This window comes from Puma concolor, chromosome E2 (assembly GCF_028749965.1).
Source record: "Puma concolor isolate L17-30 chromosome E2, mPumCon1.1.hap2, whole genome shotgun sequence".
NCBI lineage: Eukaryota > Metazoa > Chordata > Mammalia > Carnivora > Felidae > Puma > Puma concolor.
In genome coordinates, this window is record NC_141681.1 from 52,509,107 (window position 1) to 52,534,924 (window position 25,818).

A 25,818-nucleotide genomic window follows, 5' to 3' on the forward strand; every position below is an offset into this window, starting at 1 on the left:
TCTTACTCCAAAGGGTTTATTGAGACAAGTTTCACATCCAAGTCCAGGGCAGAGGGGACGGGGCTTATAAACAGGAACCTTGAAGGGGGCCCGAGGGCTCAGGGTGGAACCCAAAAAAAGAGTGAAATAAATAGAGGAAGAGAGTGGAGGGCCAGGAGAGGAGACACAGACTATCACACAGTGATAACAACATGGGTGGGGGCGGGGCTCCATTAAAATCCCATTTATTTATACAGATATACAGGGAGTTGTGGGGGACCAGGGGGACCCCCTCCAGCCTCCATGCCCCAGGGAGGGGTGAGAGAAGGCCATCTCTCCCCATGGGTGACCCCGTGGGGGCTGGGGGGTTGCCCTTGGAAGAGTGCTGGGGGAGGGAGGGGAGAGGGGTGGGCGCCTCCCCCGAGGGCATCACCTGATCCCCAGGCAGTTACTGGCCCTGGAGGCGCTGGGTAGTGTCTGGAAAGCTGTGTTGAGGGAACTGGAGGAGAGGGTGGTGGACTGGGGCTAGCTTCTGGGGTGGACCAGGCCGGGCGCTCCCCGCTGAGGAGGACCAGGGTCCAGCTGGTGCCATGGCTTCCCAGGGGACCCAGAGCGGGGGCGCCTGGGGCTCTTCCCGGCACAGCTACCACCCAGGTCTGGGAAGAAGGAGGGGGGATCGGGGGTTCAAAGAGAGAACCTGGCACCTTCTGGCGTCTTGGAAAAGCTGATCCCCAAGGACACCCAGCCCTGGCTGTGCTGCACCCAAGAAAGCAGCTCAGATACCAGGACTGGGTGTCCGGGTGCAGAGAGGAAACTCCTCGAGGACGTCCGGGAGGGTAAGTCCTGAAGGAGGCTGCCCCCCAGGATGCTTGGGGAAGGGGAGGCTGTGGGGGATGGCCTCCCAGGGAAAGGGGCATTAGCACCACCAGGTTCCAAGGCAGGCGGGAAGAGGCCGGGCCTCCGGGCCTCCGCTGAGGCTGGGAGTCGTCTGAGGGAGACAGAAGGGAGGGGAGACTGGAGCATGACACCTCGGGTACGAGAGGTCGGGCCACCTCCGTCCCCTCTCTCGACGCCCAGGGCTTTCCACCTTGGGAATGTGGCCCCCTCCTGAAGTGCCAGGCAAAGGGATACATCTGAGGTCCCTCCCGTCAGGGGTGAGGACGCAGAGGGTTTCTAGAAGCCCCCCCAGACCAAGCCTCCCTCCTGTCCGGCCTCTCACCTCAGTCCCACCTGCCTGGCCCCGCTCCCCAGCCGAGGTGGAGGCCGGGGCGGGGCCAGGTGGGCATCATACGAAGACCTTGGCCAGGGCGTCGGCGCCTGCGCTGGCAATGAGGGCCTTGCTGGGGTGGCACGCGACAGCGTGGATGGCCTCCTCGTGCTTCTTGCGGTGGGCCGTGATCTCCTGCACGCACGTTTTGTTGTCCAGGCTCCACAGACGCAGGGAGCAGTCATGGCCTGCGCAGGTGTGGGAGCAGAGAGCACTGTCCCCCAGCAGGTACCCCGGCTTCCCCGAACCTCCCCCACTGGAGGAGCCTCAACAACGGGGGGGGGGGGGTCTCCATCCTCTTGTCTCCCACCTCGGCCGGCCACCTCCTGACGCCCAGCCCAAAGGAGAATGCTTTTATCCCAGGTGGCCGTCCACCCATTAGTTACCAAGTGTTCACCGGGCACCTGCGTACCAGGCCCCGGGGACACAGTGAACGTCCTGGGCAAAGCTGCCCACCCAGTGCTGTTGACATTCCAACGTGGCCCCCGGTAAATGAGAAAACAGGAGGAGCAATGCCAGGCGGACAGCAGCACCGGCACAAGCTGGTCACCGTGATGACAGAAGGGCCACGGGGGTATGCGGAGGAACAGCAGGGGTGGCCAGGGGACGGGCAGGAGGCGGGTACGGCTGCAGCAGCCTGAGCAGGAGCATGGAGAGGAGGCCAGAGAGGGTGGAGCGGACAGGGCCGGGCCCTGGGGCAAGAGCCGCCTTCAGAGACGGCCCGAATTCTGCGTCCGAAGGACCAGGCTGGCTGTGGCGGAGGCTGGCTCGATGTGTCCCTTATATACGGAGGACCTGGGCCCTGTCCCAAATCCTCTCTGCCCTGGGCTTGACCTCCCTGACCACCCCCTCTACCGGCACCTGCAGGCACAGCTGCTACCATCACCAGGCAAAGACCCAGCCACGATGGGACCAGGCCCGTCCACGTGCTCTCCCACGCCCTCTGTGTGCTCGCTTGCAACCTCCCACATACTCTGACAGTGGGGAGCAGAGGTGAGCAGAAGGAGGCCCCTCACCCATGGCACTCCTGATGGCCCGGCATACGCTTCACCTCCCTTCCCCGTCTGCCCATGTCGCACCTCATCCTTCTGAGGCACAGCCCCGTGGTGGCCGGGCCCCAGTGCCCTTATCCACGGAGCACGTGGCTCCAAATGCTAACAATCCTGTGGGGACTGAGAGCCAGACACACTCGGACTTGTTCCTGCAGCCAACCCACCACGCTCGACCAAATCACGGAACCTCCACGAGCCCGTTTCCGCATCTGCACGCGGGTATAACATACCCTGCCGACAGCGTGATCTGGATGAAGCGGGAAGACGCACGCAAAAGCTTCCAGTGGGCTGAGCGTGCGCGGTCTCTGCCGGGAGGCTCCCTGCCCCTGCCCCCCTGCGAGAGGGGGCCCCAGAATACGCCCTCGTGACCAGTGCCCGCGTCTCTTCCTCCTCGGCTCCCACACACCCTTGCTCCTTAGGAGCCAGGAGAGTCCCCACTTACTTCCCGACATCAGGAACACGCCGTTGGGGTCCACGGCTAGGCAGGTGACCGCGTCCAGGTGGGCAACCATAGAGTGCACGGATTTCCCTGAGAGGAGAGAGGGTGGGCGGCAGGTTACTTTCCCTTGGCGGGGAAGGTCAAGGGCCCGATGGGACACCGTGAGCACAAGTGAGCGGGGACCAGGAAGGCTGGGCCTCACCTGTCCGGCTGTCCAGGAAGCGGATGCCTCTGTCGTCGTGGGCGGTGATGGTGAGGGGCTGGTTTGGGTGACTCACCACCTGGTTGATCTGGGTTGGGCCTGGAAGGAGAGGAGGAGAGGGAAGGATGTCGGGGAAATCAGGGAGACCAGGACAAAGACCAGAGGAAGAGAACCACGGCTCCACGGCCCTGCTGTCTGCTCAGCTGGCCGGGGGCCTGGGCTCCCAGGCCTCTCCCTTCCCTGGGCCACAGTGCTTCATCCGTAAGACGCCTGGGGTGCCACAGGATGGGTACGAGCCACCCATAAGGGCCATGCATTCTACCACGAGGCTTGGCAGGCGAGTTCCTGGTGATCTCTGTCCCCTCAGCCCTCCCGAGAGCCAGGCAGCTGCTGGGACCTTATCTCCTTCCTACCCAGAGCCCCCGAGGGGGTAGGGGAGACATCTTCTGCTGATGAGACACCGGCTCAGCAGAGCCACAGGAGGAACCGGGGCCCTGGAGGCATTCAGATACCAGCCCCTGTCCCTGAGGCCCCTCTTACCACTGTTCCCCCGGGATTCCAACGAGAGGAGGGCACTGCCAGCCTCCAGGTCGTACAAGACGGTGTCGCCAGAGCGGAAGGAGGCCACGATGTGGGCGGGCTCGGTGCTGGTGAAGGCCACTGAGGTGGGGATCCCATGATCTGAGGGCACAGGGAAGGGAGGGCTGCTTAACAGACCTGGTCCTGCCCTGGGGCTGCGGGACGGGACTTGGGAAGCCTGGGCCCCTCGTGGGGAGGCATGTTCCTCTGTGACGTGTTCCCACGCCCACCCCGCGCCCAGCCCTGCTCCCCCGACTCACCGCTGGCTGTGAGGAAGGTACAGAGGCAGGTTGGGCTGCTGCTGCTCGGGTCCCAGATGCGGATGGTGCCGTCAGCAGAGCAGGAGGCCAGGCGCTGGGAGGTGGGGCTGAAGGCTAGGCCCCATACAGCGTCCCCGTGGCCCTCCAGCACGTGGCTCAGCACACTCGGGTCTAGACCCAGCGGAGGAAGGAAACAAGCTAGGTCAGGGCCAGCGGACCCACCCCAGACAGCTCCAGGGCACCTACCCCTGCTGAGAGCCAGGCTGCCCGGCTTAGCCGCCCATTCACCCAGCTCTACCCAGACTCCTCCTGCCCTCGGAGCCGTCACCGCTGGAACCCGCCGCAGCGGCCGCGCACACTCTGACCACTGGCTCTGAACAGAAGCTCCAGAGGGCAGGGATTCCCTTGCACGCCCGCAGGGCCCACCATAGTGCCTGGCACAGAATGAGCGCTCAATACACAAGTTTTAGGACTTGGTGAAGGGGAACAATGGTGAAGGAGCATTGGTCCTCCTTCGTGAAGGAACAATGGTGGCTCTGTGGCCCCAAGACCCTCTGCAGCTTGGGACTCGTGAGTCGTGCCCCACTCTGCCTGCCTTGGCTCCTCGCCCCAGGGCACAAGCCCTGCCCAGTCTCTCTAAAGCCCTCTGATCCTTCCCACCTCTGCCTCCCCCGTCATTCAAGTCCACACGGCGTGCTCTGGTCAGGCCCTGCTGACCCCCAACGTGTGGCAGCTCGCATGGCCCAGAGCACAGACTACCTGGGACTGACCCTTGACCTTTTACGGGGTGGGACTGTTCTTGGGAAGACACAGATCTCTAAACTCTACCACCACAAAGCAGTAAAGAGCCACGCGTGCGACCAAGAAAGTTATCGGAAGAGGCATCAGGAAGGGGACGTACAATAAATAGCAGTGCGGTCACTTTTCCACTTAACTCTTAAAGGGGTGCCAAGGATCAAGTGCAGACTTCCTACAGCCTGGCCCAACTAACTTGTCCCCTGTCACCTGCTCCACTTCTCACCGACTGCCTGCACTCGGCCACAGGAAGACACCGGCAGGGCCTACCAAGCCCCTGCATGGGCCGGTCCCTGGCCCCGGTGTGGATTCCGAGTCCGCTCACCTGCCAGCTCCTCTAGGAAGTGGCCCCCCAACGCCACCGCTTTCCTGCCTCAGCCCATGTGACCCCCGTCACAGGCTGAACACGAGGCTCCAGGCTCACCCGGGCTGGGGGCACACGGTGTGCCCCCCGGGCCCTGCATCACTAGGCACGGGTGGGCACCGAGGGAACGAAGAGGCTCCGGTGGACAAGGGGGGTGGGAGCCAGAGGAGGGAGCCGTCCTCACCGTAGCCGTCATAGGGGTCCACGTTGAGGTCCGGAATCTTCCAGCTGTGGATGCGGGCGTCGGCCCCGCCGCTGTAGCAGTACTCGCTGTTGCTGCCCATGGCTACTGCCAACACAGGGCCCCTGAAAGGTACGAAAGTGGCGAAGGAGAAATGAAAAACTCAGCCTCAGCCCTCCTCCGGCCCCCTCCATGGGATCTTGAGGTCCTCTGCTAGATTTTTCGAGGACGGCCAAAAGGAATCCGGCCTCCGGGGCTCCGGTGGTGCCCCCGGACCGGCCCGCCCCTAGCTCCCCACACCCATCTCCTCCTCCGAAGGCTGCGCCCAGAACCGGCCGTGGGAGCGCCATGTCTGCAGAGCACCGGGAGCAAGGGGGTGTGTGTGCAGAGGGCCGGGGCCAGACCGCCTGTGGGAGCGCTTCCCCACCTGTGAGCCCGGAAGGCGTGGATAGGCTCCACATCCAGCGCGGCGTTCCTGGGGGAGGCAGAGGAGCTGGATGTCACTGAGAGCCCCTCCCCTCCGCTCCCCCCAACCCGGGGCTGCCGCCCTCACTTCTTGGCCGTGACAGCTTTCTGCAGGTTCCAGAGCTTGAGCGTGCCGTCCTCAGAGGCGGTGAGCAGGGCGGCCTGGCTGTGGTGGAAAGCCAGGGAGCGCACGCCGTCGTAGTGTGAGCGCAGGGTGAACTTGGGGTTCCACGTCTTCTTAAAGGCATCTTTGCTGTCAGAGAGCTGGGGTAGGGGGAGGTGCCTCAGCGTCCCCACGGTCCCGCAGACACGGACTGACATCCAGGAGGCCAAGGACCGGTCCCTTCCCCAACCAGACCCACAGAGGGGGCTTCGGGAAAGCAGTCAAGTCAGTTTGCCCCGCGGTGCCAGGTCCCTGAGCTCTGAGTACCCGAGCAGCCTGACCGCCTCTGTGGGGGTCAGTGTGGCTTTCCTAAGGTGTCAAGAGAGCAGGACTTAACCAGATCAGGGGAGGGGACTGAGGGAGGACACTGCATGAACAAAGTCCCTGAGGCTGCAGGCCAGGTCTAGAGCCTGAGGGGAGGCCTGGGTTGTAGCAAGCAAGGGAGAGAGTGGCAGGAGCTGGGGCTGGAGCCACTTCTAGGAACCCGTATCTCATCCTAAGCGAAACAGGGAGCCCTGGAAGGGCTTAGAGCAGGGAAATGACACGGATCGGATGTAGGAAGATACGAGTGGCTGCAGGGGCCAAAGGGCCCTGAGAGAAGCCTCTCAGGCAAAGAGAGGGCACAGAGACCACACGCTGGGGAGTGGAAATGGGGACAGGTATGCACAGAAGGGAGAGACTGGGGAGCAGAATCAACAGGTCGCTGGGGGAGTCCCAGAGACCCTGCAGGTGCCCTGGTGGATGGTGGTGTCACTCTCTGAGCGGGGGACCCAGGGGCAGCCCATCGGGAAGGAGGATGAGCAGACTGTCAGGCGAGATGCCATGTCCTGCCCCAACACGGGCTCCACAGCTGATAAAGCCCTTGGTCTGGGCTCTATCCCCAAAGGTCCCCACCGCAGCTGTCACCAATGCCCTCGTTCTTTAGGGCCAGAGGCTCCGCCACTGTGTGGTTACCCCCTCACAGGCACACACGCCTGCTCGAAGCCTCTACTTCGGCCCCCCTTCCTGGCATCTCACAGCAGGGCCCACAACCCTGCTGGGGAACCAACCGCTCGAGATCCTGCTGAAAGCCGTGGTGAACGTTCCTGGGGGAAATGTGCACGTGCACCCGATGCAGAGACCAGAGGGCCAGAGGCCCATCTGTGGGTCTGGGGCTCAGAACACCGGCCCTAAAGGCCTCCCTGTCACCCCGGCCCGCCTGCCTACCAGGCCCCATCCACGCCTGGTTTTTTGGTTTCTGGCTGTCAAGTTCAGCTCAATTCCTATCTCCTGCACAAGTCCACTTCCCCACGCTGTGCCAACCCAGAGCCCCCTTCCCCTTCTGATGCCGTCCTGCCCTGCCGCCAGCCCATCCGGGGCCTGGATGTGAGGGGCACGTAGGCCAGGGGTGGGAGGGAGCACTGCCTACAGGAGATGGCAGGGGCCGAGGTGTCTTCCAGACCCTGTGCCTCGGCGACCCTGTCAAGCCCTGTGCCGAGTACATGTCCGCACCCCTCTGTACAACAGGTGAGCTGCTGAATGACCTCACAGCGTCCTCCCGCTAAGGGACCCAGCGCAGGCCAGGCACCCGGTCAGAGCTCAGCAAGAGTGGGCACAGTGCGGGATGCCCAATGAGGGCCTGTGGGGGGTAGGGCACCCCAAGAACTTACATCACAGCTGAGGTCGTTGTCGTTGGTGACGGTGAGATCTGCCAAGTCCCCCAGGCTCACCTCCCCGCCCCCGATAGTGTCCATGATGAAAACGTCTGAGGAGAAGCCAAAGGAACCTGGTAGGGGGAGGGGAGGGAAGGGGCGGAGAGGGGCAGGGAGAGAGAAAGAAAGACAGAAAGAGGCAGAGGGGGAGATCAGGAGTCAGAGACAGGGAGAGGACGAGATCAAGAATCACAGCTGGAAAGAAAGAGACAGGGAGAGACAGACAGACAGACAGGGAAGGACAGACAAAAAAAGAGGGAGACAGACAGACAGACAAACTTTTGGGACAGGGAGGCTGCAGACTAGAGGCCAGGCTTCGACCCTGAGGACACAGAAGCCCTGGGCTTAGCTCTGCAGCCCCCCTCTGCTATGGGCCCCAGGGGACTGGGCCAGGGGGGAGGGGCCGCTTACCTTCGTGTGGCCGGGGCTGGGGTGTGCCAGGAGGGGGACCCGTCACTTTAGGGGGCAGCCCATCCACATCCCGAAGGTCGGCCAAAATTCCCTGGAGTTTGACCCGCCGGCTTTCTGCAGGAACAAAGCACGGGGCTGGAGCCCGTGTTCCGGTTCACCTTAGCCACCGGAGGCCTCTCCTGCCAACGTGAGGTAGCTGGAAAGTCCTGACCAGGGAGCGCCAGGGCTCGAAGTGGGAGTGGGGTCAGGCAGAGGAGGCGCACTGAGCTAGGATGCTCTGTGATGCCAGCCTTGCAGGGAACTCAGTCCCCGGCCATCCTGTGTGACGGCCGAGGGCCTCGTGGCTCGGGGTCACAGAACAGGAGAATGCAGCCCTGCCCTGCCTGCCTCTGCCTGCCAGGTCCTCGTCCTGTTCCCTCCCCGAGGTCCAAGAACTAGACGCTTGCGCGGAGGGCCAGAGGCCCCGTTCCGGGAAGAGCTGGGCCCGCCTGCGTCCCCACAGGGATTTTCCAGGGAAGGGGTGAGGGCCCGGTCGCCACGGTCTGGGGCTCCTGCTCTCCTCGGCCACCCTCCTCTCAGGAAGCGTATCCGTCCGGTGGAGACCCTGGGGCAGGAAGCAGCTGTGGGCGGCCGCGTGTGCCCCTACCTCGCCTGGTGAGGACGGCTGGCCAGAAAACCCTCAGCTTACCCAACTCGTGGTGGGTCCCCTCTGCGGCACATCGTCGAGGGTCCGGAGAGCCCTCCCCATCCTCTCCCGAGCCCAAGAAATCGAACTCGTTGATGGCATCTTCAGAGTCATCCTCCTCGTCCTCGTCCTCCATTTCAGGCACCAGGGCCTTGGAGGGCAGCTGGGCATGGAGGAAACCAGACGGGTCAGGAGGCTCCCGCCCACAGCGCGAGCCCAAGCCCAGGCCCGCCGCGCCTCCAGGAACCAGCTGGCCCTGCCTGGAAGAGTCCCACACCGGACACAGCTCCACCTCCCTCCCCTCGTGCCCTTCCCGGGGGGCCAGGACGCGCTTTGGTGGCAGCGCTCCCCCTGCTGGCAGCCTTCAGGGGCCGAGGCGGCCCCACAGCTCGGAAGTCTCTTCCTCCTCCCGGCCACCCCACCCCTGCCCCCACCTGTGATCCCCTCACAGGCCCCACCCTCCCCTTCCGCAAGCCTGTATGGAGGGGGTGGGGAGAGGCAGACGGCAAAGGCCGCCGCAGAGCAGAGGGGAGAGACGTATGTGCCTACGTGTGTAAGCGAGTGTGCGGAGATGCACGATTCGAGTGGCATGGACGCGCGGGGGTGACGGTGGCAAAGGCTTATCGAACTCCGTGCCAGCCTCTACGCGTTCTTCAGAGCACCAAGCGAGCTTCAACCGTGTGACTTCACAACCTTGTGAAGAGTTGGCATCGCTGTGCTTATTCCCATACTACAGATGAGGAAACCGAGGCTGAGCAGCGAAGCCCCGCATCCCAGGTCCCCGGTCCAAGCCGTTCTCGAGACGCTGAGGCGGCTCTGGACCGGAAGATCACTGAGGGTCCTCCGAGTCTCCCTTCCATCTTGCTGGGTGGGCTGAGGCTCCATAGCGCGCGCCACCTTGGACCGAGAGCGCACAGCACCGTCCCCCCGCCCGGAGGAGCAGGATGCCAGGCAGGCGAGGTCTTCCGCAGGGTCACGCCCAAACCCTCTCGTGTTCCTCCCTCCGCAAGCTCGGACCCCATCCCAGACGTGGGACTTCGGAGCAGCACGGCGCCCGCATTTCCCCACGTGGCCCGGCCTTCCACAGGGACACCCGCATCCGATCCTTCACCCTCCTGCGGTGCCCGCGTCACCACGTCATACACAAAGTGCCGTCCGGGGGCTGTGTGCGCGCAATCCCCACGGCTGCCTGAAACGACTCAGGGGGGTTCCAGGAGTTTCAACGACAGTTCGGGTCTCTCTCTGACTTCTGCTCCAGGTGCTGGTGTCAGAGCACACCCCGGCCTGGCACGGGGACTCTGGCGACCACCGGCCTCAAACACCACCCCTTTCGGGGAATCCTCTCCCTCCCAAGTGTCCCCGGACTGGACCAAGTCCGGGCACTCACAAGGCCAGCCTCAGACCGCAGGCTCCTCGAGGGTGTGGCTGACCCCCCCCACCCCCGCCCCCACGCAGGCCCAGCACTCCAAGCCGGCACAGCAGGCTATGAATCCGTGGAGTCACAATCGCTCAGGCGTCCGTAAGGCGCCAGCCACTGGCCTGTGTGGGAGGACCAGAGGGACGGGACGCGGCGACCTCCTCCTCCTTCCCTCAAGGATTGGCCAGCGTGCCCAGAGAGGCCCCGGTGGGGCCAGGGCTCTGCAGAAGCATGGAAGCGTAAACAGGCGTTCTCCAGGGCCCATGACACAGGTGTCCCGTGCAGTTCTGTTCTGCCCACCGTGCCCAGCGCTGCGAATACTGCCACCACCGAGCACCGGGTGTGGCCAGCCCCAGCGTAGCCAAGGACTCCACAGGCACGAATTCACGTTAAAGAAATCCTCAACAACCCAGAGACAGAGACGGTGAGCCCCCGAAACTGCCGCTAAGACAAAGAGAATCACATGCCCGAAGGCACACAGCCAGGCCAGTGGCCGCTGCGGGAGCCTTAGAGATCTTTGGAAGAACAGTCTGGTCACTAAAGGTCTCCTGGGTGAGACAGCGGGCCCGGGGAGGCGCGAGACCCCTGTCTGATGAGCCTCCCTCGCAGGGCCCGCAGGACAAGTGCGAGGACAGACACAAAAGCCCGAGGGAGTGTAGGTCAGCGATGATCTCTGCTGGGAGGAGCAGAGAGGAGCGGGCAGGCCTCCCAGAGGAGGATGAGGTAAGAGCTGAAAAAGGAGTGAAAATCCCAAGAGGCACAGGAGAGACCACGAACAGGATCAGAGGCCCCAGCCTCAGAGACATCCTGATTCTCCTGGAACCCAGCTCCAGCGTCCTGGCTCTGTGCGTTCCCCAAGCGCCTACGCTAGGCGGGACCCTGTGCTGAGCCGCACCGGGGACCCTGGAGACAGAGCTGTGGCAAGGACAGACGTGGTCCCACACAGACGTGGGGACACCAGACAGGGAGGACCCAGAGCGGTCCGGGTCCAGATGGCTCCGACCCCGCCGAGAGAAGGGGAGGAAGGGCCGGTGAGAGGTCAGAGAAGGTGGCGTGGAGGGACGGCAGAGGAGGGGCGCTAAGGTAAGGCTGAAGGAGGCAGAGAAGGGCTCTGATGGGAAGGCCCCACACAGGCCCCCTTCGTGCAGCCCGCATGGCAGCACGTCCCTTGGCACAGGACTGCTTACCAACCCCCCGCCGGCTGCCGGCTCCCCACGCCAGGGACCGGACCTCTCTCTCCATGTCGCCGCTGCTAGAGCAGAGCTAGGTCCGCACGGGCCCAAAGCGAGGTTTTTTTTTTACTGGACAGGTGAGGTGAGCCCACATGATGCCTGGGGACGGTGCCACCGAAACGGCAGGAACACGGTGGCTCTGGCAGTCGAGGCGCAGGGGTCAAATGGGGCGAGGGCCATTATCTTGAAGCCAAGCTGAGATCTGGACTCTGGCCTGCGGGGGGTGCCCCTGGGCCTCGGTCTCGACGCAAGGGCAGGATGGACGCTCAAAACTACCAAGGCCCCCACGGATGCCCCAACCTGGCCCCGGGCTGACCGCAGCGGCCATCCACGCCGGGGGCTGGGTGCTGGGAAGAGAAGAGCGGGAGGACACACGCTGGCGAGCACACTAAGTCCCCGCCGGGTAGCGCTCACAGTCTATCGAGGGAGAAGACAGAGAGCCACGCGGTGTGGGTGATGGAGGTCAGACTAGCCCAAGGGACAGAGCGCGCGGAGAGGGCGGTGTGTGGCTGGCCCAGTCTGGAGAGTTGAAGCCTCTCGGAGCTGAAGAAAGGATGGGAGGAGACGGGTGGGGGAAGACGAGGCCCCGACAGGTTACCGAGGCAGGGGCGTGGCCAGAGACACGGCCCCGAGAGCACCCACGGGGGCACTGTGCCGCCGGCACACAAAGCAGGGGGGCCCTCCCGGGGGAGGGGATGGGGCGGGGAGCGCACCTTCACCCGCTGTTTCTTGTGCTGCACACTGTCCAACTCGTCGTCCTCGTCACTGTCCTCGTCCTCACAGCTCTGCAGGAAGGGGATCTGCTCCAGCACCGAGCCGCTCAGGCGCTCTTGGCCATCTTTGCCTGCCGCGTTCCTGCCCACGACAGGGGGGCAGGGGGGGCATTAGTCCCGCCAGGTGGCAAAGCTCAGAGGTGGCCAGAGCCTGGCCCCGGCGCTCAAGGGGGCTGAAACCACCATGATCACACGCGGGGCTCCAATCGCAGCCTCTGACCAACAGACACTCACCCCACCCCGACACCTTCACGTGCCGGGTCAGGAGAGCGGGCCGAGGAAGTGTCGCTGAGTCAGCAGCCCCTGTTCCCTCGGCCCAGGCAAACCACAGGCGCGCATCAGGCAAGCGGCAGACGCGCCCGGCGGGAAAGAGGAACCGGTCACTCTGAAAACGCCCGGGGCCCCGTGGGCGGCCCAGCCGTCAACGCACCTGCACCCTCCCGACTGACAGATGGCCTCCCATTTCCACTCCTGGCCAACCGTCTGATGCCTCCAAGCGGATAACGGGTTTTAACAAAAGGGTTATTTGCCCAAACCTGACTCCAGGGCAGAAAAGTGGGTGGGATTCAAAGTTCAGATAAACACAAACATCCTCCTTTATGGCCACGGGGCCAATGCTCCGGAGAGTTCCTGCCAACTGCCCAGGTCACCTACAGTCACTGCCCGGAGGACAGATCTTTCCTCCGGGCTGCCAAATCCGGCACCGCGTCCTGGCCATGCGCGTCCTGGCCGCATGGCGTGCGGCCTCCCAGCAGAGCATCTCTGGGGTTTCCTTCGGCAACACGGCTGCACCGGCCCAGCCTCCTCGGCTGCTGCCTCTAGCCTGCCAACCCCGCCCGCATGCTGGTGAACTAGAGGGGAGTTCGGAGTCCAGCCCCCACCACCCCCACCCGAGCTCCAGGCTGGCCACGCGTCACCTGCACTGGGGGCCGCCCGGCCGCGGACTCCGCCCGCCCTCGACGGCCCCCTCGACGCTCCTTCCACGCGGCTCCCGTCGCAGCCAACGCGGCTCCCGTCGCTTGGCCCGAACCCCAGAGCCACCCCCTGGTTTCCCTCCCCTCCCCGACACCCACTCCTTCCAAAAGAAAACCCACGGACGGAGAGGCTGGCCGCTTGGCGCGCCCTCCGCCTCTCGCCAGGACCCCGCAGGAGGTTCCCAGCCGCACTCCCGCTCCTGCCCTCCAGCCCTTCCTCCTCGAAGCCGACCAGCACACTGGATTGTGTCACACCCCCGCTCGAAACCACGGGCTTCCCACAACCCGTAGAGAAGAATCCAAACTCTCTATCGTGGCCGGTACAGCCCCATTTCATCTCACTCCTGAGATTTCAACCTCACCACAGACCACAGCCCCACATGCTCACTCCCTGCAGCCACACAGGCCTGGCCGCGGGTTCCTCAACATGCCAAGTCTCGGGACCCTGACGGTCGCTGTTCCCGTGGGCGGCTTACTCCATCTCCTGCGGTTCTCTGCCCAGATGGCACCCCGTGAAGAGGCCCCCCGCCGCCCATTCAAAGCAGGGCCACTGCCTATCACTCTTCCTTCTTCCCCTTCTGCACAGCACTGAACGTCACCAAATGTTAAGTCACTGATGCTGAGGAACAACTACCAGTGAGACGACGAACAAGTGAGAGCTCCCCAGGGCGGTGGCCATGTATTTCGCTCCCCACCGGGGGCTGGGGGTGCCACCCAGGCTCTGCCTTCAGCTGCTGCCCCACGTGCTGGGCGGTTTAAGGCCTGAGCCTCAGAAGAAGCGCCGCGCCGGACGTGAGCCGTGACGCGAATCGGCACGAAGATGACACCACGGGAGTATGTGCAGGGGGACCCAGAAGAGAATCCAGGGATCCCACAATGAAGGCACTGAAGGCTCTGGAACGAACGGACCCACAATACCCTCCAGGAAGGAAGTGGCCACCAGAGCACCAGGGAGCACCGTTGGCTTTTCTGACATCGGCCTTCATCAGGAGGAGGGGACACAGAGGAACAGACCTGCCAGGCCTCACCAAGGGCTCACCTTTTGATCTGCTCTTCGATCTGTTTCACCAGCAGCGACTCACCCCCGCTGAGCCCCCCGGGGCCTGGCGTGGCCCTGGAGCCACCTTCGCTGGGCTCCACGGCCCCGTTGAGCTCCAACGAGCGACCTAGTAGGGACCGCACGCGTTTGGACCGCATGTCCAGGATGGTGTCCGTATAGCCCACCTCCTCCAGGTACCTGCAGGGAGACAGCACTGGCGTGGGTCAGGGGTCTCCTGGCTTCTCTGGGGGCTGCTGCAAACTGGGACAGCCTTTTTGGAGAAGCAACTTAAGACGACACATCAGGGGGCGCCTGAGTGGCTCATTCGGTTCAGCGTCCAACCTGAGGTCAGGTCACGATCTCATGGTTCGTGGGTTCGAGCCCGGCCTTGGGCTCTGTGCTGACAGCCCGGAGCCTGGGGCCTGCTTCGGATTCTGTGTCTCCCTCTCTCTCTCTGCCCCTCTCCCACTCCCACTCTGTCTCTCAAAAATAAATAAATGTTAAGAAAAAAATAATAAAGACTACACACCGGTATTTTTTTAATTAAAAAAATTTTTAACGTTTAAATTTATTTTTGAGAGAGGCAGAGTATAAGTGGGGGAGGGCAGAGAGAGGGAGACACAGAATCCAAAGCAGGTTCATTCTGAGCTGTCAGCACAGAGCCCAACGTGGGGCTCCAAACCCATGGACTGTGAGATCGTGACCTGAGCCGAAGTCGGATGCTCAACCGACTGAGCTCCCCAGGCGCCTCTACACCAGTATTTTAGATTTCCTTTTTTTTAGGTTTATTTTCAGAGAGAGGGAGAGAGAGAGAGATGGAACACACACATACAAGCAGGGGAGGGGCAGAGAGGGAGAGACAGAATCCCAAGCAGGCTCCACGCCATCAGTGCAGAACCCGATGTGGGGCTCAAACTCAAGAACCGTGAGATCATGACCTGAGCCGAGATCAAGTGTTGGATGTTCAACGTACTGCACCACACGGGCGCCCCGGCACAGTATTTTAAATAAGCATACCCTGGCCCCGCTGTTTCACTTTCAAGTCTATTTCCAGGAGAAGCCTTTATACACAAGCATAATGCAGCCACACAGATGCTTGCCAGGATGTTGTACATAAAAGCCAAAATGCAGGGGCCAAGCAACATGTCCACTGCAGAGGACCATGGCCGCAAATGACTGATGGGGACGCTAGGCAGAAAATAAAGGAGGCAGAGTGCCAAGACGGCCACAGTAAACGGTTTCACCAAATAAGTTATGTGATCCGTATAATTCAGTTAAAAAAAAAAAAAAAAGTGTTGGGGTGCCTGGGTGGCTCAGTTAAGTGTCCCGACTTTGGCTCAGGCCAGGACCTCATGGTTCACAAGATCAAGCCATGAGTCAGGCTCTGAACTGACAGTGTGGAGCCTGCTTGGGATTCTCGGGCTCCCTCTCCCTGTGCCCCTCCGCTGCTCCATCTCTCTTTCTCCAAATAAATAAATAAACGTTTTCTTAAAAAGTGTTAGGGGCGCCTGGGTGGCTCCGTCAGTTGAGCGTCCGACTTCGGCTCAGGTCATAATCTCATGGTTCGTGAGTTCGAGTCCCGTGTCGGGCTCTGGGCTGACAGCTCGGAGCCTGGAGCCTGCTTCGGAGTCTGTGTCTCCCTCTCTCTGCCCTTGCCCTGCTCACACTCTGTGTCTCTCTCTCAAAAATAAACAAACAACAACAACAACAAAAGTGTCAATGTGTGCAAGAGTATAAGATCACACACAAACACATTTGAAGTATGCCCCCCCACAAGGCCTGGAAAGAGACAGACACACTAAACTCAACAGCAGTGACTTTCAACCTTCAGAACAAGGGATTCGAGATGTGAAATAAACCTTTACAACTTACTCTACTCACTTCTACAAATTAGTTTTTATTACTTCTGTAATTAAAAAAAATGGAAACTAGCTGGGACTAGTCTAAAAGTTAAAAATAGGGGGAAAAAATCAATTGTGGGTATCTGTGGCTTTAAAAGATACAAGAGTCCCTCGCTGGTCCTCTGGTGGCTCCTCAAGAAGCCTTTTATGTTCACCATGACCTTGTCCCTTGGGGACCCCCGAGACTGCCCCTCACACACTGGAGCACACCTGCCTTCACCTGCCGTGTCATCTAGAGTGCCTGCCTGTGTCCGAGGTCCCCTCTACCCCCGCAGGGGAGAGGCAGGGAAGCACGGTGGTGAAGAAGCTGGGCTCTGGGGGTGGACCCCCAAGATCACCTCTCGGACCCTCCACTTGACGGCGCTGTCGTCTTATGCAAACACACGCCCTCTCCGCACCCATGCCGTTAGGGGAACTCTAGGAGCTTACCGCATAGGAAGTCTCGCGAGGAATCAACGTGAGCGCGACATTCAGCACAGCGCCAGGCACATAACAGGCGCCTGGCAGGTGCTGCGTGTTACAACCATTCTGCTGTGACTGCCTGCACACACTGGAAGCTAGCAATGTGCTTCCAGATATTTAGCTTAAGGAAATCAGGGACATGGGGCGCCTGGGTGGCACAGCCGGTTAGGCATCTGACTCTGTTTCGGCTCAGGTCATGATCTCACAGTCCATGAGTTCGAGCCCTGCATCGGGTTCTGCTCTGACAGATTGGGATCCTCTCTCTCCTCCTCTCTCTCTGTCTCTCCTATGCTCTCTTTCTCTCTCTCTCAAAATAAAGAAACCTAAAAAAAAGTCACTTCTTCAAATCAGAAAAATAAAAAACCACAAACCTCTTTAATAATACAATACCCCCTTTTTTAAAAGCCAGAGGCCTCTGGGGTCACTTCTCAAGAGCAAAGTTCCCCCATGTCTGCCTCCTGCAGCCAAGTCTTCCCTCCAGGCCAGCCTCCACCCACAGCACGACAGGCCAGCAAGGATCCAGCAAGGACAGTTCGATGTCCTCCAACCACCCGACGGGGACAGGAAGGGCTGTGGAGTCTTCAAGTTGATCTCCCAAGCCAAACACGTGCCTCTGCCTACCCCAGCCCGGCACCCCTGCCCTGCACACTCACTGTCGGAGAAGCTGGCGCCCCTCCTTCCACACCAGGGGGCTGTTCTCCAGGGTGACCGACTCCATGGGGCCATTGGAAACTGGAGAGTGGAGACAAAGGAGGTGGGTTGTCTTGGGGTGCTGCCACGTACCCATCACCTCCTCCCCCTTCCTCATCCTCAAGCCCTAACGAGCCACTATCAGGTCACTGTCACAGGTCCTACTGAGTCCCTACCTGACGGCGTCTGAAACCTACTACCCTCTCCCCTCCACGCCCTCTACTCTCCTTGTTATTTTCCTACACAGGAATCCGATCCTGTTCGGACAGCGTATACAGAGCAGCTCTGTACTTCAAATGCGGTTCTGCCATGTTCCGGCTGTGTGCCACTGAGCAGGCTGCTTTACATCTCTGAGCCTCAGTTTCCTCTTCTGAGAAAATCAGTTAATAACGGTAGCACCTACCTCTCGGGATCCTCATGAGGATTAAATGAGACCGTCTGTTTATTTTATTAACTACTCACTCGGCATCAACCAGGCTCCTGACTGGGCACCTGGGTGACATCAGTGACCAAGACCCCTGCCCTGTGGAGCTCCTGTCCTCGTAGGAGGGGTCTGACATAAATAACAGCATCGCTGTTCACGCGGCACTGAAGGCCTTGCTGGGTCGCCCAGCTGGTCGCCTCCACTACCCCCACACTTGTTCCAGTCTCACCCAGTAACTGCCTGTCCCCTAACATACCTCCTCCACATCGTCGTGCTTCTGTACACGCGTCCCTCTACCTGGCACACCTGCCCTCCTTACCTGTTGGTGAACAGGGCCCTCTTCCAGGGAGCTTAGAACGTTAGGGACGCTGTCTGTCGGTTTCACGGAGGGATGGCAGGCAGGACAGGCCTTCCTCACTCTCCACCTCGCTATCCACCACCCTCCCCACTCTGGGGCCCTGCAGAGCAGCCCACGAAGAGGGGCGCTGAGAGTGAGGTTCAAGCCCTCCCCAGCCCCCCACTCGGCCAAGTCTGCTTCCTGTGGAGCGAGTAAGAAAGAGGCGACCCCACTCTGCGCCACAACGTCACGTTCAGGGTTGCTGGGAACGGGGGGGCGCAAGGAGGGTGGATCTGACGGCGGGTACCTTGTTCTGCCAGTTCTGGCTTCTTCTCCCCCTGGTTCAGGTCTGTCCCGAACTTCAACTTGTGATACTTGGCCCTAAAAGAGCAAAACGATTACTGGAGGACAGATGCAGAAGAGCGGACTGGGCCAGCACTCACCTCAGGCGCCCAGATTCCAGGGGCCCCCCAGCCCACTCTCCTCCCGCCCCCACCCCGGCCTTCAGGAAGCAGCGCTGGTGGGAGAGGCACCACACGTGGCGTTGAGAGGGACCCACTCTTTGGAGTCGGGCAGACCGGGGAGCTACCCCGGCTCCAGGAGACCCCGAAGAAGTCCTCACCCTCTGGAAGCCTCACCTGGACCCATTAGGCGGGAGGAAGGGGACCGAGGCGGTGAGCATTCGGCAGGGGCCGCCGCCACTATGAAAACTGTTAGCAGCCGTTATCCTGAACTCCACCTACGGCGCCCTCTTCTGTCCCCCCCACTGGAACCACACGGCGGTGGGCGACGGGGAAGAGAATGCCAGGCTCCAAACCTCCCTCAGCCGGAAGGCATGCGGCCGGCCTCCTGAGCCTCCATCCGGGCCTGACTTCAGAAGGCAGGATTCCAGGGCAGCAGGGCTCACCTTTCCTGCTTCAGGGCATACTCCAACATCTTGATCCGTCGCACCAGGTCTGTCTTGAGGTTCTCTTGCCCTTTCCTTTCTCCCTGGAGGAAGGCTACCTGAGCCTGGAGGGATAGGAGGGAACGGGAAGGCAGCAGGGCTCAGGCTCACTGATGTGCGTCCCTCGCTCACGCAGGGACAGTCAGCGCCAGCCCCTACCCCCACAATGACATGCAGCAGCCACTTCCTCAGGCGTGAAGGCCCCGAGCCAGGGTTCAATGGAGCAGCGACAGGGCATGCTGGATCTGTTTCCAGAGTCCCCTGCCATGTGACCCACCGTGAAAGAGCTGAGGAGGAGTCTTTAACCCTTGCGATTAAAATGGGGCCAGCTCGGGCCTAACGTGGCCCCTGGCTTTTGGGGAGAAGCCGGACCGGGGACGAAGGCGGGGGAGGTAGGCATGAGGAGCCCTCGGCTCCTTCTCCCCCATCCTAAGGCAGGTGCTGTCCCCTACAGTGCTGGTGGAGGTGGCGTCTCACTATTTCTACCAGAGCATCTGTCTCTGGGAGGCGTAGGAAGCTACTTCTGGAGCTTAGGGACAAGAGTGGGTGGCTCAGCTCAGCTCCCGCTCCAATGCAAAAGCTTTACCACCCAACCCCCACCGTGGGGACCACGCGTCCCACCGGAGTCTGCCCAGGGTGAGCGAGACATGCCACAGACATGACCCAGGGCCCCTGCCAACCACTTCACACCGTCTGCTGGCATGGGCTACCCCAGTCTGCTCTGGTCTGTCAACAGGTCTTTTGGAGACACTGGGCCAACGGCCTTCGAGGCAGGATCCTGGCCCCTGACCATGTTCCAGAAGTCCTGTGCCAAAGCCCTGAGAGCAGGGCTCAACCCTGGCTTCTCCCCAAGTGCTCCACTGTGACAGGCTGGGACAGCCTGAGCTCCAGGCCGGGCTCGGCCACTTACTTGCTGCATGATCTTAGGCAGGTCACCGGCCTTCTCTGAGCCTCCATTTCCCCTTCTAGAAAATGGGGCTCACGAGAGTGCCTGCCCCTCATGTGTTAAGTTCTTCTCAGTCCGAGGCCTAGCACAGAAGAAGGGCTAATAAATGCCAGCTCCTACCTATTATTTTTATTCTCCCTGTCCGTTCTTCCGCAACGCTGAAATGGGCCCAGCTCCTTAAGGGAGTGAAGAGCCCTCTGAGACCCAAGCCCCATTGAGCGGAGAGGTCTGTGGCTTACAGGCCTCCTGCCCCACAGGCGGCTGCGTCGTCTTCGCAGCCGTTCCCCAAACACCACGTGCTTGCTGGAGGACTTCAGTGACTCCACCAGAAGCCCCGGGTCTGGCCACAGACCCCTCTTCCAGGCCATGACCATTCTCAAAGCCCTGCTCCAGGACTGTAAGCTTCAGTAGCCTCTCGGATGCCCGCCCCCCACGGCTCTCCCTCTCCTTGGGGCTCCAAGGGCCATGACCTATCTGCCCTGTGCACTTGGCAGTGCAGCACAGCCCGTGCCCACAAGCCAACTATCGCCTCTGTCGTGCTCCAGGGACCAGGTCTTTCCCTCAGGTTAGCTGAGAACTGAGCAGGTGCTAAGTAATGCCTGGCACTGGCTGAGAACCAGGGAAACAGGCACGCTCATGTTCCGCTGGTGGGGTCATAAATCGACGCACCCTTCCTGGAGGGCAATTTGGCCATGTTTATAAAAATGTCAAACGCACATTCCCTTTGTCCTGACAGGTCCACTTCCAGGGATGTAGCTAGCCTACAGCTATAAGTGCAACGCAGGCTTCTTTTTTTTTCTATTTTTTTTTTTTTTAATTTTTTTTTTTTCAACGTTTATTTATTTTTTAGGACAGAGAGAGACAGAGCATGAACGGGCGAGGGGCAGAGAGAGAGGGAGACACAGAATCAGAAACAGGCTCCAGGCTCTGAGCCATCAGCCCAGAGCCCGACGCGGGGCTCGAACTCACGGACCGCGAGATCGTGACCTGGCTGAAGTCGGACGCTTAACCGACTGCGCCACCCAGGCGCCCCGCAGGCTTCTTTTTGAGAGAATAAAAAAGGATATATGAGCATTGACATAAAACAAAGGTTTCACGTGTTCACCCGTTGACACCAATACTTACTAAGCTCCAACTAAGTATCAGATACAGCTACAGACAGAGAACAGCACTAAACAAGATGAGACGTGTGTTACGGAGGGGAGGGGACAAATAACAAACAGATCGCCATATGTCACCAGGTACACTATGGGGGGAAAATATCCTCCGTCCACTGAAGGAATGGGACTCCCCACCCCGCCCTTGTGAACATTGTTTTCGCTCTACGTTTTAAATTAACACAGGGGCGCCTGGGTGGCTCAGTCTATTGAGCATCCAACTCCGGCTCAGGTCATGATCTCACAGTTCATGGGTTTGGGCCCCACATCAGGCTCTGTGCTGACAGCTCAGAGCCCGGAGCCTGCTTCAGAGTCTGTGTCTCCCTCTCTCCACCCCTCTCCTGCTCACACTCTGTCTCTCTCAAAAATAAACAAACGTTAAATCAACACATACGTACGTAAATATCTAAGGCTAGACAGGCGGACTCTCGTGTGATCACCATCTTGGAAGTCTGAAATGTCTGTCCTTTGTGTATCTTCTCAGTCACCCAAGTCTACCCTGTCCCGTCTATTTCAGAAGGTGGGGGAGAGAGGTGGAGAAGAAAAGGTCGATCGCCAAACACAAGCTCTGAGTTACCTCCTCACCGTCCTCCCTACCCTCTGTGGCTTCCACAGCGAGTGTTCTGGTTCCCAGGGCCAGTACAGCCTGCTGAGAGCCTCCATTCATTCCAACATCCAGCACCTGTGACAGCCTGTGACAGCCAGGTCCTGCATGAGGCATTCGTCTGAGTGGTTCCTGGCCCCACAGAGCTCTCAGTGCAGCACAGGAGACAGGCAGAAGCATCGACAACCAACACACGATTTGACTATGGCCACGGTGAGGAAGCAAAGGGTGTTATGGGACAAGGGACGCCCAACCCGTTTCTGGAGTCAAGATGCACAGTTCAGCCAAGACCCAAAGGCTGTCAGAAGTCAGCCAGGGGAGTAGAGTGGCTGCTGGAAGAGGGTAGAGACAAGATCCGTGCCCACAAACCAACTGTCACCTCTGTCCTGCTCTAGGGACCAGGTCTCTCCCTCAGGTTAGCTGAGAACTGAGCACGTACATGCTAAGTAATGCCTGGACTGGCCAAGAACCGGGGAGACAGGCACACTCGTATTCCGCCGGTGGGGTCATAAATTGAGGCCAGTATGGCCACATCAGAATGTGCTACAGGGTTCACGAAGAAAGGCAGAGAGGCTTGTAGGCCCGAGAAAGGACCGCAGACCAAATTAGGGTTCGAAGGTTGTCCTGAGAGCACAGGGGAAGCCATGGAAAGGTTTCAAACAAGGGAGAGATGGGATCAGTGCATGTTACAAAGATAATTCCAGCTATACTATGGAGAACTGATGGCCTGGGGGGAGGGGCATGCCCCAGTCACAGGAGGCAGTCCCAGAAACGCCAGGGAGAAATGACAGTGGCTCAGACTAGATGGGGGTGCTGGGTTACTGGATCTGAGGTGCTAAGGAGGCAGGACTGATGACACAGGTGACCTCAGTCTGTGGGGGGAGAAAGGGAAGTCAAGAACGTGCCAGACCCTCACACATGCTCAGCCTGGCCCCTGTATCTCCTTGTTACCACCACGTCAAGTCCCCATCTCCCTTCTCCTAATTATGGTGCAAGAACCTGGCTCAGCCCACTCTGCTCCGCTGTCCCTTCCCCAGTTCCTCTGGCAAAGGGAGGAGAGAGAGAACCACAAACATGTGGTCGAAGCCCCGAACCAACTCAACAGAATCCCACAGAAAGGGGAAGTGTCAGGGGCCAGTCCCTCCTACCTCTGAAAATGCCGGCAGCCCATGCTGTCTGTCTGACCTGAGTGCCATGGAAGGCTGGCAAGTAAGCCCAGGATCTGGAAGTTTCTCTACCCACCACATCCACCCGCTGCCACTCCCTCTGGCCCGACTGTTAGAACACCCCCTCCCCCGCCCCAGATCCGTGCCCAAACTCAGCTGCCACCTCTCCTGCGGCTGCTCCCCCTTTCCAGCTAGGCAGCGCGGAAAAGGCTTCCCGGGAGCCTCAGCATCTCAATCCTCCCAGGAGCTGGTGCTGGGCTTCCTGTCCCAGCCCCCAGTCCTGTGTGCTCCCCTTCTGGACCCACCGAGCCCCATGTCTCCTGCACTCCTCCTTCCCAAGCCGCACGGGCTCCTCGCAGGGAGGACGCCCCCCGCCCCATCCATTGGAGCCCCTAGTGAGGCTGGAAGTGGGGAGCGGCCAGTTCCACACCTTCCCTGCTGCCACACTCACCACTACTTGCTGCTCCTAAGTGGGCATCCAGCTGAGAGTCCCCTGAGAGGTTCCTCCTGTCCTCAAGCAGCTCCCCTCCCCAGAGGTGCCATGGGTCGATAAGCGATAGGGTTTGTATGTGATCTCTCGTGCTTACTTTACCCTGAGTTGATTTACCCTAAATTCGCAACACACATTATCTACAAAACACAAATATTTGCGACTTCGACTTACGTTTTCATTAAAATATTTTATGCTTTCTTGAAACGATCACTGTGCTTCAAGCAGAGGCACCCCATCAAGTACCCAGCTTGCGTGTGAACGTGTACACGGTTCTCTGCAGCCTCCTGTGCACACCCGCCTCCTCTGTTAGCGTGGAAGTTTCTGAAGGGCAGGAACCGGGCTGCCTGCCTCTCAGAATCCCCCACCTGACAAAGTCCTGCGTATCGTCAGACCACATCCGTGCCACCTCCCTGCTCCAATCCTTGGGTACCTCCTGGCAGGACCACACGAGGGGCTGCCTCGTCTAGCGCACACTGATGCTCAGCAGGTCCTGTGCCAGGAGCGGCTGTAGCTCAGCTATTTGGAGAAAAGGCATTCAGGGCTCCTCGCAAAAGTCTGACACAGCACAGGCCTTAAAGGACCTCACGGGAGGGAGAAGTCACACTTCTGTAAGCAAGCGGTTAAGTATTCCGGGCACAGGTATGCAAAAAAAGGTGCTGTTATTGGGGGTGTGACCGCCAGGTAACCTGGCAGAACCCATCACCGTCTCATAAGCGTATCTATTCTATCATCCCATCCACCTGCCCTGCAAAGATAGTCACCGCCACCATTTCTGAAGGAAAAACTGGAAACAGGCTAAAATCTGTCCACAAGGTCATCTAAAGGAGGAATGGTGCAAACATCCAGCCCAATGTAGTTATCAAAAGTAACTCTCTGTGCTGACAGGAAAGGAACGTCAAGACACAGAGACTGTGAAAAAAGTCACAAAATGATATGTATAATAGACCTTGCATATCACACAGGGCAGAGCTGAACTACTTTTACAGCAGCAACAGTTTCAGGGGAGAGCAGGGAAGGGACAAGAGGGGGACTTTCCCCTCTCACTCGTAAGTACACACTTATATACATGCATATACACACACGCAAACACTCCTGAGATCTGTGTGCTTTTATTAATGGGACGGAACGAACAGCAAACAAAAATACAAAGTAAGTTAACGCCGCAGCCTAGACCTGGGAGAGCCTAACTGGGTCCTGTTCGCGAGTTCCTGCCAAGAGCCACTGAGGGAGGGAATAAACATAACTCTTCTCTCGTTCATCACAAATACGGGACAGTGGTAGGGTGGGTGCTGTAGGGTGCACCGGCATGCGGTCCCAGAGACCAAAATGCAATCCCAGGTCTGCCTATGACTGTTTGGATGATCCTGAGGAGGCCGCTGGGCTTCCTGGGAACAGTTTCCTCATCTGTACTGGACAGCAGAGAGGTATAGAGCATGTGCTTTTAAAAGCCATAGACCAGCCCTTCTACCCACAGGCTGTGATCCTAGATCAATCACTGACTGTCCTAGAGCCTCCCTTTCCTTTTGGGATTCTTTTCTCAAATAGCAGGGTGGTGGGGGGAACGCTATTACTTACCCTTGCTGAATGCTGCAAGGATTAAACGATACCATGTCTCTAGCTAAAGTGCTTCATACAGGCCTGGCACCTCCTATGTGCTCACTAAACAGCGGCTGGCATCAGTTTCAGCAACAAGCTGAATGAGGGCAATGACACTGGCCCTGTCTACATAATGGGGTATTGAGATCTGATGAGAGATGTACGCTGGGGAAGAGCTCCGGAAACTGCGAATCGAACACAAAAGTGAGGGGTGCTTACATAAGGATTCCTCTCCCACCTCAGTGCCGAGCCCCAGCTACCACACAGCTAAGATCCCTCCCTAGGGGTGGGAGAATTGCCGAACGCTCTCTTTATTCTTCCTCTGGACAAAATTCTAATCAGTTATTTGGGTCCCCACATCAACTGGACAGGAAAACAGTGAGCCGGAAGGAGAGAGATGGGCTGCTAGAACTGGTACCAGCTCCTGCTAATCATACCCCAGCCCAGGAACCCTCAGAATCCTTGCCGCCCATCCCCGGATCCCTTCATATCCTCACAACTCTGACGCCCCAGCTCTGCTCTGCGGAGCGCTCAGCAAGCGGACCCGCACTTCTCAAGGTCACGTAACCCAGGCCAATTCCTCAAGCTCTCCCAAACATCATCCCTGGGCACACTCCTCTCCCAAACTACTCCACAAACCACGGGGTCCTCTCCCGGAAACTTCCACAAACATATCTCCTCCCGGGGTCCTTCTGAGATGCTTCTTCTATGCTGTCTACCTGCTCTGCAAAATGCTCCCCCTGCCATCTTCCAGGTGCCCCTGGATTCCTCCTCCCTGTCCCCATCCCAGGTCCCCTTATCTCCACGTTGGTCGCCAGCGCACTCCAGTCCAGGGTTCTCCACCTGACATCTGCACACACCTCCCGTCTCAAATCCCCCCTCCTCCCGCCCCCTCCCCCACACCCACTCACTCCCAAAACTAAGAGTTTCCGCTCCGCAGCTCTTCCATACAGGCTCCTAGCAAGTCCTGGCCCTGTCCATGCTTCTGTCCCCGGGGACGCCTCCCTGCACTGTTCAGCCACACAGGCCAGGCCTCCCCAAAGTTCCCTCCTGAAAGGGAAGGGCACACATCTTCCTCCTGGACCCCTCGAGGCTCTCCTCTCATCCCGAGTCCTCATACAGCCGTCT

General features: G+C 59.8%; 1 protein-coding gene across 5 annotated transcripts in view; it reads right to left on the bottom strand.

The window, feature by feature from the left end:
* Nucleotides 1-25,818, bottom strand: part of STRN4 (striatin 4) — a 26,746-nt gene continuing 928 nt past the window's right edge. Inside the window, exons 2-19 of one of the 5 annotated variants that reach the window (XM_086690193.1) lie at nt 19,639-19,756; nt 18,690-18,793; nt 18,090-18,163; nt 16,985-17,063; nt 13,969-14,166; nt 11,896-12,037; nt 8,537-8,696; nt 7,849-7,983; nt 7,396-7,511; nt 5,672-5,847; nt 5,546-5,593; nt 5,122-5,243; nt 3,779-3,949; nt 3,480-3,620; nt 2,940-3,038; nt 2,741-2,827; nt 1,199-1,434; nt 1-967 (exon numbers count right to left, since the gene is read on the bottom strand). In XM_086690193.1, coding sequence (XP_086546319.1) covers nt 1,265-1,434; nt 2,741-2,827; nt 2,940-3,038; nt 3,480-3,620; nt 3,779-3,949; nt 5,122-5,243; nt 5,546-5,593; nt 5,672-5,847; nt 7,396-7,511; nt 7,849-7,983; nt 8,537-8,696; nt 11,896-12,037; nt 13,969-14,166; nt 16,985-17,063; nt 18,090-18,163; nt 18,690-18,793; nt 19,639-19,647 — 2,031 coding nt within the window. In that variant the 5' untranslated portion in view covers nt 19,648-19,756 and the 3' untranslated portion in view covers nt 1-967; nt 1,199-1,264. The remainder of the gene's footprint in view (nt 968-1,198; nt 1,435-2,740; nt 2,828-2,939; nt 3,039-3,479; nt 3,621-3,778; nt 3,950-5,121; nt 5,244-5,545; nt 5,594-5,671; nt 5,848-7,395; nt 7,512-7,848; nt 7,984-8,536; nt 8,697-11,895; nt 12,038-13,968; nt 14,167-16,984; nt 17,064-18,089; nt 18,164-18,689; nt 18,794-19,638; nt 19,757-25,818) is intronic. The other 4 variants (XM_086690191.1, XM_086690188.1, XM_086690192.1 and 1 more) reach the window with 4 other exon arrangements.